The following is a 14,489-nucleotide window of genomic DNA, read 5'->3' on the forward strand; positions in this document are numbered from 1 at the left end:
CTGCCCATCCTCCCTCACTCCCACTTGTCTCCCTCCCTGACCCTGCTTGTAACCCTCCCCATCCCCTCCCCCACCCCTGCTTGTCTCTCTCCCATCCCACTGCCCTCCCTTGCCTCTGCATAGCTCACTGCCGCCTGCCTAGCTGTAGCCTGTCAGTTGCCCTCCCACCGCCTCACCTACCTGCATGTGATGTTTGCTGTCTCATTTTTTAGCAAGAGTACTGTTTATGAGGTTAATAATATTATCTATGATGTTTATGTGTCAGTCTCTGTTGACTGAGTAAGGTATATGTGAGTTTGGGTTCGGGCCTGGAATGCATCTCTGGCTTTTCTTTAGTATCTTTTGGGGAAAATTGCTTCGATATGTATATCAGAAAAAGTCCGGGTTAGCAGGGGGAAGTACAGATGTCGCTTTTATCGGACACCGCTTTTTTCGGAATGGCTTGGGCCCCAGTTAGTCCATTATAGTGAGTTTTTACTGTAAAAACATGCTGGTAAGTTGATGGAACTGCAATGGGATGGTAATGTTGATGAATCTAGGCAATGAAGGAAAAAGTTTCAAATATTAGAGGTAATCTTGTGCAACTCACCCAATATCTGGCATACTTTGCCGCCGTTCTGGTGTGAGAGGAGAATCTTCCCGAGAAGTTTTGATACATATGCCTCGAGCTACATCAACTTCATAGACAGCATCTGTGACAGTGGCAGTGTGTACAAGGGGTGGCTCCAGACCTGGTCGAATGTGACTTGAAAGCTGAGGGTTAGACCAGGCCCTCGGTAGACTGGCCTGACCACCCACCTCCACTGCCATCACTCCACCTTCCATGGCCAAGCATGCCACCGTCGCCACACGCTGTTCTAGACCACTGGTCCGGCCCGCTACATGGTAATCTTCACCTCCATGGCTTACACCCACACTCCCTCCAACCATTGTCACATCTGGAACCTGAGTTGTTAATCATATATAAGTATCATGGGAACATACAGTGGACGGCAAATTCACTTGTTCAAAAGTTTGCACAATGGATGGCTAATTCACTTGTCCAGAGGTTTGTCAAGAAAAAGTTAAAAGAGCATTATTACAAGTCCAAGTCCAGAGTATCTAAATGCATAATAAAAAAAAAAAAAATCATTTTGCATAATGTCTACATGACTGGAGAGCTTCAACACACCCTGCCAGTACACTAAACATAGTGTAATGTCAGAGTGCTATCACAGTGTTACAGTGTGTACATTCATAATGCACAAAGTTATGCAGTTGCTTGACACTAGCCTGAGTAACTGAGTGTCCATGGCAAGCAGCCAGCAACTCCAGGATAACACTCACTACAAGGCCTTATGTATTATAAGTGTCCAAGGTCACTCCTGGCTGAGTGGCTGCCCATCATAAGATTCATGTATGTTGTTATCTGAACTCAATAGGTGAAAACAGACAGAATCTGTTAACATTCAGGTAGATACAATACTGTATACTGCTGATTCGGCTGGATGCCACTTTTATTCAGATTAATCAACAAAAAGTTTACAAGCTATACACAAGCTATGATGCAGCAAATATTAGCACTCAAACATGGGGGAGGCAGCAAAAACATACACACACACATGCGGTTATTTGGGACGTTTCATAACATCGTGAAGGTCACCTGAGGAGTACCAGTATAATCGAGGTGTTGCTCTGTACTTCACTTGTGATGGATGAATATTTGAAGCACCTTAGTCTGTTGGATAATGTCAGTATGCCTGAGTCATCCGTTAATGTGGACTGCATATCGTGGCTGTTATCACGACACTGATAACTGTTGTAGGTCGGATGAATGATGGTCCCATGGTTATGGAATGGTTGAGTTTTTTGTTGTGAAGGAAGTAGTACTAGCATCGGAGGTGGAGGCCCGAGATGACCACATGTAATGATGCTTCGTCAAACAGCACACTTCTTCGCTGCCGCAGTGTCTGCATGGGAACCCACCGTCACTAGAGGAACTTCACATGGAACACTACTGGCCACTTCAGCATTAGTAACTTTCCATCCTATAACTTCAGGGTGATTCACCACTCTGAGGCCCCAGAATAATGCTTGTATGTACATTATCAACATGCCGATTTAAGTGAACTCCATACTTGCACACTTCAATTTGTCAGCTGTATACTTTATTTCAAAAACTTTTTGATGTCTGAATTTCAAATATTTGCAGGGAATGAAACCGTGGAGTGGTGACAGAGTGATCATCAGTCAGGCTTCTGTGCTCATCCCTTGATAATGTACGCAGAAACTGACTGTGTGTTCTTAATTCTCCAGATTCAACTTTAGATTTATTTACTTGTGAAACCAATATTAAAGGAAAGGTATTTTGGAAACAACCTCATATCCTTAATAAACTTGAAGAAAGCATTATAAGGGAAATTAATGGAGCAGTACCTCTTCATCAAAGGATACATTGTACCCAACATTTGCTAGTAAGCAACATTAGGTTCAGTTAAGTTAAAAATGCTGAAGAAGACCACTTTCAATACCTCATATAACTGTGGATAAATGAAATTAAGAATGTAAGCAAGTATCACTCAACACATTGTTTATCATTTCATTACAAGTATAGTAATAATGAAAATACTGACATTATTCTGGGACCTAAGAGTAGTGAATCACCCAGGGTAATTGACAATAGCTGCTCCTCAACAAATACCACATTAAATATCATAATCCAACTCCATTTACTGCACATACCAGTATATTCTGAACAATGCTTATTTTCACATAGCTACTTGCACACATTACTGTACAATGGTATTAATAATCCACAAAACTTTGTGGCACAGTAGTATATAATACAGGCTTTCTGAACATAGCCCATACCAGATAAAACAGCATCATGTGCTTTCATTAATGCTTATACTACACTGTGTACAAGTGCAGGTGTACCCTTGTTGCATATCCAAGGCACTGCCAAAATGCAAGGAGGAAAAAGCAACTATGAGGTATTATACCACCACCAAATAACACTTTGGAGTTAAAATTCGATAACATTTGGCACTGGCAATTAATCTGTCCCTCTGGCTACACAACAACAAAACCATCCTGGTATGTTATGAAAGAAGTACAGTACAGTAGTTCCCTTTCTAGTAAATATCTGTAATGATGGTTAGGGATGCTGTCCTGTGGTGACATCGGTAGTGCTGGGCGGTTCAATGAATGTCCCTCAACGACTTCCCCATCCTCTACACGGAGGATGGTGGATTAGGTAACTTCAGCCTACTGTTTGCCAGGTTAACATTCAAATGAATATGGGGTTGCAACACCAACAACAGCAAAGATGCTCACAAGGAAACATTTCAGTAGTAGCTCAAATTTGCTTCAACATTCACTCTTCAGTATCAGATCCTACACCAGTTGTAGAGGTATTTAGTTTCACCTTTTTTCAGATGACCACAAGCTAAGTGAATTCCTCTGGAGAGTCTAAATTACCATACTTGGTAACCTGACAAAAAAAAAAAAAAAAAAAAAAGAGCAGAGATTATGCAGATTCATGACACACAAAAGGAATGACAATCAGGGCAGATGCAAATATAACCTTGCAACTTGGTGATGGTTCACTGTCTACAGCAGTAACCATTCCCTTTTAGATGTAAAAAAAAACAAACAAACTGCATTTCACATCTGCTGCTGCTTTTCTGTCAGGCTAGTCTGCTTCTTTCTTTTCTGTTAAACAAGGGACAATGTTCCATCCATAAGTAGACTGTGGTGGTCATACTGCCTTTACTTTTGGAAATTTAACCTGATTTTCCAACTGTGAGTGGTCACCTAATGGGCAAGGCAGTGGGCTCACATATTTGTATGAGTTTCTTCAACTAAGATATCAGTTCCATCTGAACCAGAGGTACAGGAGGTATACTATTTATCGAGCTAAGGACGCCAAATATCAGTTCCATGTAATGCTGTCTGGTACAACACTGTGCCCTTCAAGAATATTACAGTGGTGGCCATTAATCCTTTGTGCCAGCTAACTTGCCCACAGCACCACACCATCTTAGCCATCATCCAAGACTCATGGAGGGTTAGTGTGAAATTTACTAATAACTATGAACACACAGTACAATACTATGAGATACGCATCACCATTTTAGCAATAGGAAGAATATTATTACCTTTGCTAATAAGATGTGACTGTTTGGAGGTGTGAATCCATGGACAAGTTAGTTGGCACAAAGGATTGTTGCTAGGATAAAAATCTGCTATTGCAGTTTCATCTGCTTTTAAAGGCCAACACAGTTTCTGTTTCCCTAACTTGGCAAGATAATGAAATGGTTGAAAGATATCCAATAAGCTTGTCAATGTTCGGCATAATGCTTCCTTCATCAAATGTGCTGCCCAGAAGATATAGTATTGTGCGCAGAAGGTATAGACATTACATCCATCCATCCACCCTCTAATTTTTTTATATATACCCATTCAAACCTAGAAAAAAAATTTCTGTCACTAAATCAGTGGAAGAAGTAGCAGCTGCCTCAGTTTAAACAATATTAAGATTAAAACTATCATCTCGATCTACAAACTTACAGAATTCTGCGACACAAAAAGCCAAATAAGATTACCACAATTTAAAAACCCTAAGGTGAAAAACAACGAAAAGTAAAAAGTTAATTACTGTAAAACCACATGATACAACACATGATTTAGTAAAATGCTGTAAGCAGAGATGACGGCTAAGATACCTTCTCAGACAGCAACAGCCAGCAGGCACTCATAAAGTTCACATGATAAAATGACAGTAAAAACTGGTTAGTTTGCATATATATATATATATATATATATATATATATATATATATATATATAATCATCCAATCCTACGTTGCCCCATGAGGAGAGTAGGAGCCCGGGGCTAGGCAGTTGGTCCTGACATTTAAGATGAGAGTGACCAACCTCACTCATCCCTGAGTGGCATTAAGAATATATATACTGTATATATATATAAAATCATCCAATCCTACGTTGCCCCATGAGGAGCGTAGGAGCCCGGGGCTAGGCAGTTGGTCCTGACATTTAAGATGAAAGTGACCAACCTCACTCATCCCTGAGTGGCATTAAGTATATACAGTATATATATATATATATATATATATATATATATATATATATATATATAGTGTAATTCAAAAATTTGTTCCAATCTGAATTTCCAACAGTTTCAGATGGCTTTTATCTCATTCTTCAATAACTATGAAACACAATGTAACCAACATGGAGAAAATGCCAGTACCATAAAATTCCATGAACTCTGCAAGCATATTTTTTAAAAATCTACATTTGTTGACGTTTAATTGTAACTGCCCAATGTAGCCACAATAATTGATCTTGTGAGAAAGTAGTACAAGACTGAACTAAAATTATGGTACTGTATATGAAAAGTGCCATATCTGAAGCACTTCAATCAAAATTCTTCCTACCATACTTATTACAATGGCTGCAACATCATTTGGAAAAAACTGTGGCAAAATATAAGGGGCTATACCGTATATGCTAATGCATTAAAATGTTAAGGCAGGATATTCGTATACATTTGAAAAGTTAACTCACTGGCTGTCTCACTAAAGTCTGGCTGTCCTGCATTTCCTATTGTCTTTGGAAAAAGAAATGGTCAGATGTCTCACAGCTACACCAAGTACAATTACTTCATAAACACTTGCAATCAGAGTAGCCCATACAAACACCTTTAAATACCAAAACAGACACAACTCAAGAGTAAACAACCTATAACAACTTTCATCCAATGACACTATCTATTCACCATCTGTTACACTACACTATCATATATACTGTACTTGTCCAAGGTGCCAGTTAGGAAAATAATGCCATCTGCTACAACAGTAAAGCAGCAACTGAATACTGCTCTCAGTAAGCAATAAAACTATAGTATAAGTATCCTCCTAATGCAACTTGGCAATTTCTGCTTTAAGCTCACATATTTAACCCCATCACTATGATGATATCTTTCATTCATTTTTCTGACTACCAGATTATTTTATTCAGCATAAGATACCCTTCATAGTGAAAGGGTTAAGAAACAATTTCCATTTACCCTTTCAATATGATAATGTCTTTTACTATATTCTTGCTACTGCAGGGCAATTTTATTAAGTGCCCAAGAGACCCCTCATAGTTCATGGGAATGTGCATGAAGAGGTTTAAGGGTGGTGTGGGATGGGGTGGGGGATTTAACAATCACTGTGGATTCAAAATCAGATGGCTAACATGGAGGTGGGAGAAGTAGTTCAAAGAAGGAACAGTTTAAGATGGGGGGGGGGGTAAGGGGGCATGGCAGTAAAGTATAAGTACACAGACTAACAAATTTTGTGTGCTGTAGATTACAAAATCTGCTTGAAAATATCTGATTGTTGCAGCAGCAATTAGGTGGTTACAAAAATTAACTATTACTGTATGCAGAGTATCCAATGTAATTTGAAACATGGTAATCAATATTCATAAATGACATAAATTTAGGTCTGCTATGAAAATTATATATCAGTAGCACTGTATCTGTATTACAGAATGTTAATGTTGTAGAAATAAATAATGTCTTGAGGTGCATGTTGCTGTCAATTTCATAGTAATGAGGCATTATACATTTATGCTCAGTACCAGAGGGAATTCCAACATCACAGGTATCAGAATTATATGTACAGTATATTTACAGTACACACACTAACACTGAGGAATATGTCTGGCTGAAACAAGTACTGTGCAGCAGCTAAGTCATTTTAATACAGTTAAGAAATAATTTTATTTCTTAGAAATCACAGAATGATGAAGTATGTTGATAGGTGTGGTGGCTTATCCATCTGGTTGAGAATTTCATGAGTAATATCATGGTTTGGCTGGTTGCTTTAGCCTGGGGAAGGTTTTGCAGACACTCATCTAATGCGGTAATTATGTGCTTGAAGTGCAACTGTAGCATAGTGTCAGAACAATCACGCCTTAATTTTTATTAAGAAAAATCAGCACTAAGCTCTAAGGGTATCAGAAGCACTGAATTGGTAAAATGAAAATTATACTGCAAACAGATTCTGCTTAAAAGTCTTGGCATCAGAGGGTGTAAGAGTGGTTAAGCAGAGGAGTGGTATGATACATGTAGACAGAAGAGCAAGCTAGGTTATGGGAGGTGCATGTCAGACCTGTGTATGTGAGTGGTGGTCAGAGGAGCGGTGGCGGTCATCCTCACTGATCCTGGAAAGCTCAGCGCCTACGCGACGGCTCTTCTCTCCTGTCCCAGCTCCTGCCCCAGTCCCTACCTCCTGCACTGCTGTTACTGTTGTGTCATCAGGACCACGTGACGTTGGTGACACTAGCTGCAACAGGATCATTTCATGATATAACCTACATGATGTTACCAAGTGACACAAATCAGGAAAAGGAATCACTTACTGATCTACTCTGATGTTTTGCACAAGAAACAGCTCAGAATACAAGCATTTACCCATGACATGTAGCCTTGTGAATAGTACTATGGTAAACTCCCTAAAGAAGCTCTGAATTTTCCTCACGTCCCACTTCTTGAGTCATCTATGAGTATGCTGCATCTCCAAATTTTTTATATTAAACTGTCAAAAGTGCAGACTTTCAGACTGGGTGCTGAGGAAATAACTATGTCAATACAGTAATCCCTCTACTATCCGATGTAATAGAGCCAAAGGCACGTCCAGAATGTGGTCTCGTCTGGATAGTTGGCCCCAGCCTCCTGGACTTGTACTTAAGGACCCTAACCCAGCCTAACTTTGAAAGCCACCTAAATAACTCCCTACCAGACATGCATAGCACCTATTTAAACCTATTTAAGACCCTATTCACACCAATAATGGACATAAAGCATAAAATAAATGAAAAGGAACCAAAGAATGAGGAATCAGAAGTGACTGTACCTCAGCCTGGGCACTTACAGCACATCTGTGGCTGCCTTCTCTAAGGCTTTGGCAATGGTGAAAATGCTCTTGAAGCACATACAGTAATCTAGTGTTGTGCTGCACTTACAGTTACTCTTTGCACTGTGAGTTATAACTGTTTAACACTGCACATTCTGTTAATTGCACCACGCCAGTTACAGTAATCCAGTGTTGTGCTGCACTTACAGTAACTCTTTGCACTGTGAGTTATAATTGTTTAACACTGCACATTCTGTTAATTGCACCACGCCAGTTTCAAACGCCAGTTTGCACTCCACAGTTAATCCTTTGCACTCTAAATTCTAATTTCTTAACACTGAACAACACTGTAAATTCCCGTGTGGTCTAGTGACGAGGTACTGCAGTTTATTCACTGTTTATTCACAAAAATGAGCATGTGCGGCATCCATTGCGATAAGCATCTACTCGTGATCGTAGTTAGGCAGTAACTGTTGGTGAGGGGGAAGCAGGGTTGCCCGATCACAACTCGGCCACATTACTAAACTCCTCAATTTTCATTACCAAATTTAACTTTTCATTACCAAATTCGTAAAGCTAGCATTTATTCTTCACTAATTATATACACAAGTGGAAATACATGTAATCACTCTCCTTATAATTAACAGCATGTTGATTATTTTCATGCTATGTAGGCTAGCAGATTAATCAGAGAGAGCAAATAATCCATCTCCATTCTGTGTCTCCTCATACATGTGAAAAATCCATTTGGTAATGCATTATTCTGATTCATTACCAAACAAATTTTTCATTACCAAATTGCCCCACATTTGGTAATGAAAAATACCAAATGGCAACCTGACAGGTGAGGGGGGCAGGGGGATGAAGGAAGGTGTGAAGGGGCCTTGGTGTAAACAGCTGTTCGGTGCTGCGCAGGAATTTCAAATAGTGTGTGGGAAAAAATTCGGATTTTGGGGGGATTTTTTTCTTTTTTGGCCAGTTTTGGGTTCCGTAGGTCCAGGCCCACAACGTCCGGTAAGTGGGGTGTCCGGAAAGTGGGCGTCCGGATAGTACGGGGATTACCGTATATTCTAATTGCAGACTCTCAGGATGTCAAAGCCAAAATATCAATATGGATAAAGACTTTTTGCAAGGAATGAATATTACTGTATCATGAACAGCAGAAGCACAATGAAACTAACATAACTTACAGTTAATCGTTGTTTGTGTTCTGGGCTCTGTAGATTGTCAGCTTTGAGTTCATTATCTGTTTCTTCTGAATCATCAAACTGTGACTTCCACTGTGAGGCCAGAGTTAAGCCACCTCCACCACCCTTAGTAGCAGGTTGGGAAACGTTGTCATCGTCAGCCAGAGCAAACTGTGTAATGGAGAGGTCGCGATGGCCCAGGTACTTGGCTCGCTGCACCGGGTGGAACCTGCTGCATGTAGAAAGTATCTTAGCATACTGTGTACTTCATGACAGATATTCACAATCTTATTTTCAGAAACAAAACCTGTCAACATATAATAAATAATATCACTGTCTCAGAGACATAATATTCTAGTTATCTGAGAAAATTTCATAAGCTTCTTGTTATAGTCACTGATATTAAAAGAATCTCTTCATTATTTCACTGTCTAAAATATACCCCAGTGTACACAGCAATATGATTTTAAAGTACAGTGAGCAACAGTAGTCGTCTCGCGGTTTTGTCCGAAGATTAAATGTAACTCGTGAAACATTATGAACCATCAGTATGACAGACGGCAGAATTTACCTGACGCTTAGCCCGTTAGCTTATGTTTTCACCAAATTTCACGACACGATTATTGTTGCTTACTGTACATTACAACATCTCCAATGAAAATCTGAGTGTTATCTCTTCACACATGGCAGTAATAGTAAGATGGTATGGCTACTACCAATATAATGTTTGGGTTCAGAGTCTGGCAACTTTGCACCTTAATGTCCTGCCTGATTATGTGCTCTCTCACATTTCTGTCCAGAATTTGCAATTTGCTTCTCTTTGTACTCATTCTCAGCTTCCTTCATAAGAACACCCATTGAAACCTATTTGGTATTCTGAAGACCTCTGTTTTCTCAGTATTATGCTACCTCTTTTCAAACATCCTCATCAACTTAGAGTATATATGTATTAACTTTCATTTTCCTTCTCATGCATATATTTTAAAACTCACTCAGCCACCCTTTTAAGTTCCTTCATACTTTCAAACAGCAACACAGTCTCTACAGCATACAGACATGTTCATGCTGTACGATCCTTTTGACGCTGCCCTATTCTGGCATGCAAAACAACACTCCATAAACTGCAACAACTTTGCTTACTTCATTTATTACTAGTACAACTGAAGGAAAGCATGGATCTGGAATTTTCATCTCTATACTCATGCACTGCCTTCAACTATGACAGCATAAAACTTTAGAACAATACAGTATTTGTATTCTTCATATGCTTACAGGCTTGGTCTTGAAAATGCAGTAGAGAACTCACCATGTTAAAATCACAGTCTGTACTATATTGTCTAGCAGATCATTGATTACTGATTAGTAAACATATCAAAACTTAACCTGCACAAATTAAAACTGTACAGTTTGACTGTGGCAATTTCAGGCAACTCTGAATTACTATTAATGAGGAGGATAGGTCATTAAATTAGTGAAGTGTTCCCTATGGTAAGTATTCCCTGACATATTGACTGACTTGATGATAACAATGCTAAATAAATTGGTAATTTCACAAGAAAATGAAGAAGGCACAATTTGCCATCATTAATACATGTAGACTTTCATAACCCATATATCTGCCATGGGTTTCCCTTAGCTGAATAAAACTGCTGCTCATTCTCTCTCTTCAAAAATATTGGACCAAAAACACCCTCGAGCGATGACTGGCTTCATTACCATAGCCTTACCATTTGTCAGTGATGCTCCTTTGCACTATGCTTCCTTTCCTCAGCTAAATTGAAATCAGTAATTATCTCTCATAGTGCACACCTGCCTCTGATATAAAATTTTATAATGAACCACTCGGAAAGAGGATGACAAAAGTACAGTACTCTACTTTTATATGTGCACAGATGTCTACTGACTTTAATAAAAGTATAAGAATGCCATCTGTTACTGGTCATGACTACTAGGTATACTGTATCAGTTGATTACATTTTGTAATATGCCACATAATTTATGGTCAAACATCTGACTGAAATCTAGCAAACAGATTCATATACAGTACAACAATGGCAAAAGGTGGCATTGACAATTTTTATATAATTTTACCTCATACTGGGAAATGTATACACTTTATCAAGTGTAATAAAAGTAAACACAGTATTGTAGTACTGTGAATAATTTTTGTGTGAATGAAACCAGAGAGAGAAAATAAAAATTATTCAAAAACTTTGGCACTAACTTCACAATGAACAAATGAGCTGGAGATCATCTACTTAATCCCATCAGAACAATGACATCAGCTATATTTTACTGATATAGTTAAGAAACATACTGTACCTCCATTAACTCATTTAAGAAGATGGAGTCTTATTTAAGTTTTATTCTGGCTACTGTCAGATTATTTTATTCATCTTTAGAGAGACCCGTCAGATTTGAGGGATTAAGACCATTGGGATGTGCCATGATATATCAATGATAAATACGATACTTCCTCAGCTGGTAAGTCAACTACTGCCTAATCCGTAAATAAATGATCCATGACTAATTCAATACTATACAGAATATCATCATGATGGAACTCTTGAAACTGTGATGTTAAGCCCTTTGCATCCATCCATCATGCAGTCCTTCATTATCCCAACACCAGTATAGGAACCCAGAGCTGGGCTCTTCAGTCTAGATATTTAAGGCTGGAATGTCCAGTCACTTGTATCTGGGCAACATAATGTGAGTGGCAAACTCTAGCCACACCTACAAGTTAAAGACTACCAACCACGTGTTTGTTGGTTTTGCTTACCATCCAATACATAACCTTACTGCTATGACAAGCCAAATATAACAAAACACAGCTGCACCAATGCACATTAAAAAAGCCCATTTCATTCCTTAGGAAAGTCATGAAAGCACCTATCTATATATCTGTCTATCTATCCCGTTAGGGGTGGCCACAAACAAATCGCCTCCATGTTGCCCTGTGCCCTGCCATTTCACTGCCCTGCTCCCAGCTCACCCTCCCTCTCTCATATACCTCTCCACTCCATCCCTCCATCTCATCCTTGGCCTCTCCCTCCCTCTCCCCCCCTCTACCTCACTCGCATACACTGTCCTCGTCAGTCTCTCACTCTCTATCCTCTCCACATGGCCAAACCATCTCAATGCGTTTCTCCTAACGCTTCCAATTACATTCACATCCACACCACAACGCTCCTTCACTTGCTCATTTGTCAGTCTGTCTCTCCATGTGACTCCACAGGCTCCTCTCAAATAACTCATTTCCACTACTCTCACACTTGACCTCTGTCCTTCCATTAAGGTCCAAGCTTCACTTCCATATGTTAGAGTTGATATCACAATACTGTCATGTAGTAACTTTTTCACTTCCATGCTCACTTCCCTGTTTCTTAAGATTGCTTTCAAGGAACCAACAATCTTTCTTCCTTGTTGTACCCTTTCAAGCATTTCACCCTCCAACCTTCCAGCCTTACTCATCACGCTACCCAAGTACTTAAACGCGTTCACATTTTCCACTTCCTCCTCATCTAACCTCACTGTACATTCACTGACTTCACTTCTCTCGAAGATCATAACTTTACTCTTCCTTACATTCACCTTTAGGTACTGTTTCTTATGTACTCTCCCAAACTCACCCACCATGCCTTGCAGCTTCCTTTCATCTTCACTTAACAACACAGTATCATCTGCAAACAACAGTACAGGGAGTTTCCAAACCATGCCCTCTCTCAGTAGGGCCACTCCAACATATACTGCCCTTCCTTGAAAGCACCTATAGTATGCAATTTCATAAAACAAGAGGTGCTATAAGATACTGTACAAGAATAGGTTGTATGACCACTGTTAACACCTTCACACCAGTGATGTATTTTTTTATGTATTATCTTTGTGACCATCAGAGGATTTTATTAATCTCTGAGGTCAAATATAGCCTCCATTAACCCCCTCAATAGACATCTTTATGCTGAATAAAACTGTTTGGGCCAAAAAACTATACGGCCAAAAGGAAGAATGTGATATTTAAGGTGACAAAACAGATAAAGATAGGAAAAACAGGGATATTAGTATGTGAAGAATGATGAAGGAAAGGTAGTGGAGGACAGTAGGAATTGTAAAGATTTTTGGAGAAAGCATTATAACCAGTTGCTGAATGAGGAGTTTGAATGAGGCAGGGTCAGCAAATCCAGTGTTTAGCCCTCAGCCTTTGACTGAGCAGGGCAATCACCAGGATGCAATCAGAGAAGGCGATGGGTGTGCCTGGATTGGCTGCTGAAATAATGAAGGCCTCAAGAGAGACAGGAATGTGATCAGTTACGGATCTGATAAAGGTGATTATGTATGAGGATATTACAGTATTTCAGATTATTGCCTAAAGAATGTGACTGAAATGTGTGCAAGGGGAAAGGTGATGCCCTGGAAAGAGAAAATTACAGAGGCATAAAACTTTTGGCATGGATAATGAAGGTAATGGGGAAAGTCCTGGAAGGTATGATAAAGGAAACAGTGAATACAGTGCAGCCTCATTATGCGATAGGGTTATGTCAAGTGAAGACCTATTGCACTGCATAACAAGGTTGATATAACATGGATTCAATGGGGTTAGGAAGGGTGACCTTGACTATGAATCCTAAAATGGCCTAAAAAACCTCTGCCACCCACCTGACGTTGTCCTATGCATGTATGAGTCATCATCAAGGGTTCACTGCCCCCAAAGATAGGGAACAGTTGGAGGGCCTCAATGACCACTCCACAAAGAAGATACAGTACATTATCACTTTACTTAATATCACACACTGCACTATTTATTAAGTACTTGTGCTCTTATTTGGCAATAACAATGGTGCTTCAGTGGCCTTTCATGCACAAAATAAAATGAAAGGCAATTATCACAGCTAGTGTAAATACTGGGCAGGCATCTTGGCTCAGTCAGCTGTGCAGAGGCCTAAAATGGGGATGATGGTCATGTAAGGTTGACTCAATTTCCAGTTCACAAGTTTCAGTAATTCAAACACAAAAAAAGTATCACTTCACTAAATACGGCACACTGCACTGCTTGTTACACACCTGCACTGTTATCTGGCGATAACAATGGTGTTTCAGTTGCCTTTCAAGCAAGTCAGAGGCCCAAAAGGGGGATGATGGTTATGTAAGGTTGACATGTTTTCCAAGTCACAAGTTTCAGTATTTCACACACAAAAAAGTATCGCTTCACTTAATATTGCACAATGCACTATTTGCTAAGCACTTGCGCACTTATCTGGCGATAACAATTTTTCATACTCAAACTACAATGAACGGCAACAATCACTGCAAATATAAACACTGTGTAGCCATTTTGGCTTGCACATGTCATTGCATCTGCAAGAGATTCTCAGAGGCGACCAATGAAAATTTCA

At 39.5% G+C, this 14,489-nt stretch overlaps 1 protein-coding gene across 4 annotated transcripts in view; it reads right to left on the minus strand.

Annotated features, from left to right (window-relative positions):
- LOC145401239 (tau-tubulin kinase homolog Asator-like) overlaps positions 1–14,489 on the minus strand; it is a 203,311-nt gene that overhangs the window by 12,952 nt on the left and 175,870 nt on the right. For 3 of the 4 annotated variants that reach the window (XM_080273571.1, XM_080273570.1, XM_080273568.1), the window contains 3 exons: positions 9,100–9,328; positions 7,166–7,339; positions 590–945 (listed from right to left, as the gene is read on the minus strand). In XM_080273571.1, the coding sequence (XP_080129697.1) occupies positions 590–945; positions 7,166–7,339; positions 9,100–9,328 (759 nt within the window). The remainder of the gene's footprint in view (positions 1–589; positions 946–7,165; positions 7,340–9,099; positions 9,329–14,489) is intronic. The other variant, XM_080273569.1, reaches the window with a different exon arrangement.

This window comes from Coenobita brevimanus, chromosome 55, assembly GCF_032717465.1.
Source record: "Coenobita brevimanus isolate Jiangsu-jjx chromosome 55, ASM3271746v2, whole genome shotgun sequence".
NCBI classification, from domain to species: domain Eukaryota; kingdom Metazoa; phylum Arthropoda; class Malacostraca; order Decapoda; family Coenobitidae; genus Coenobita; species Coenobita brevimanus.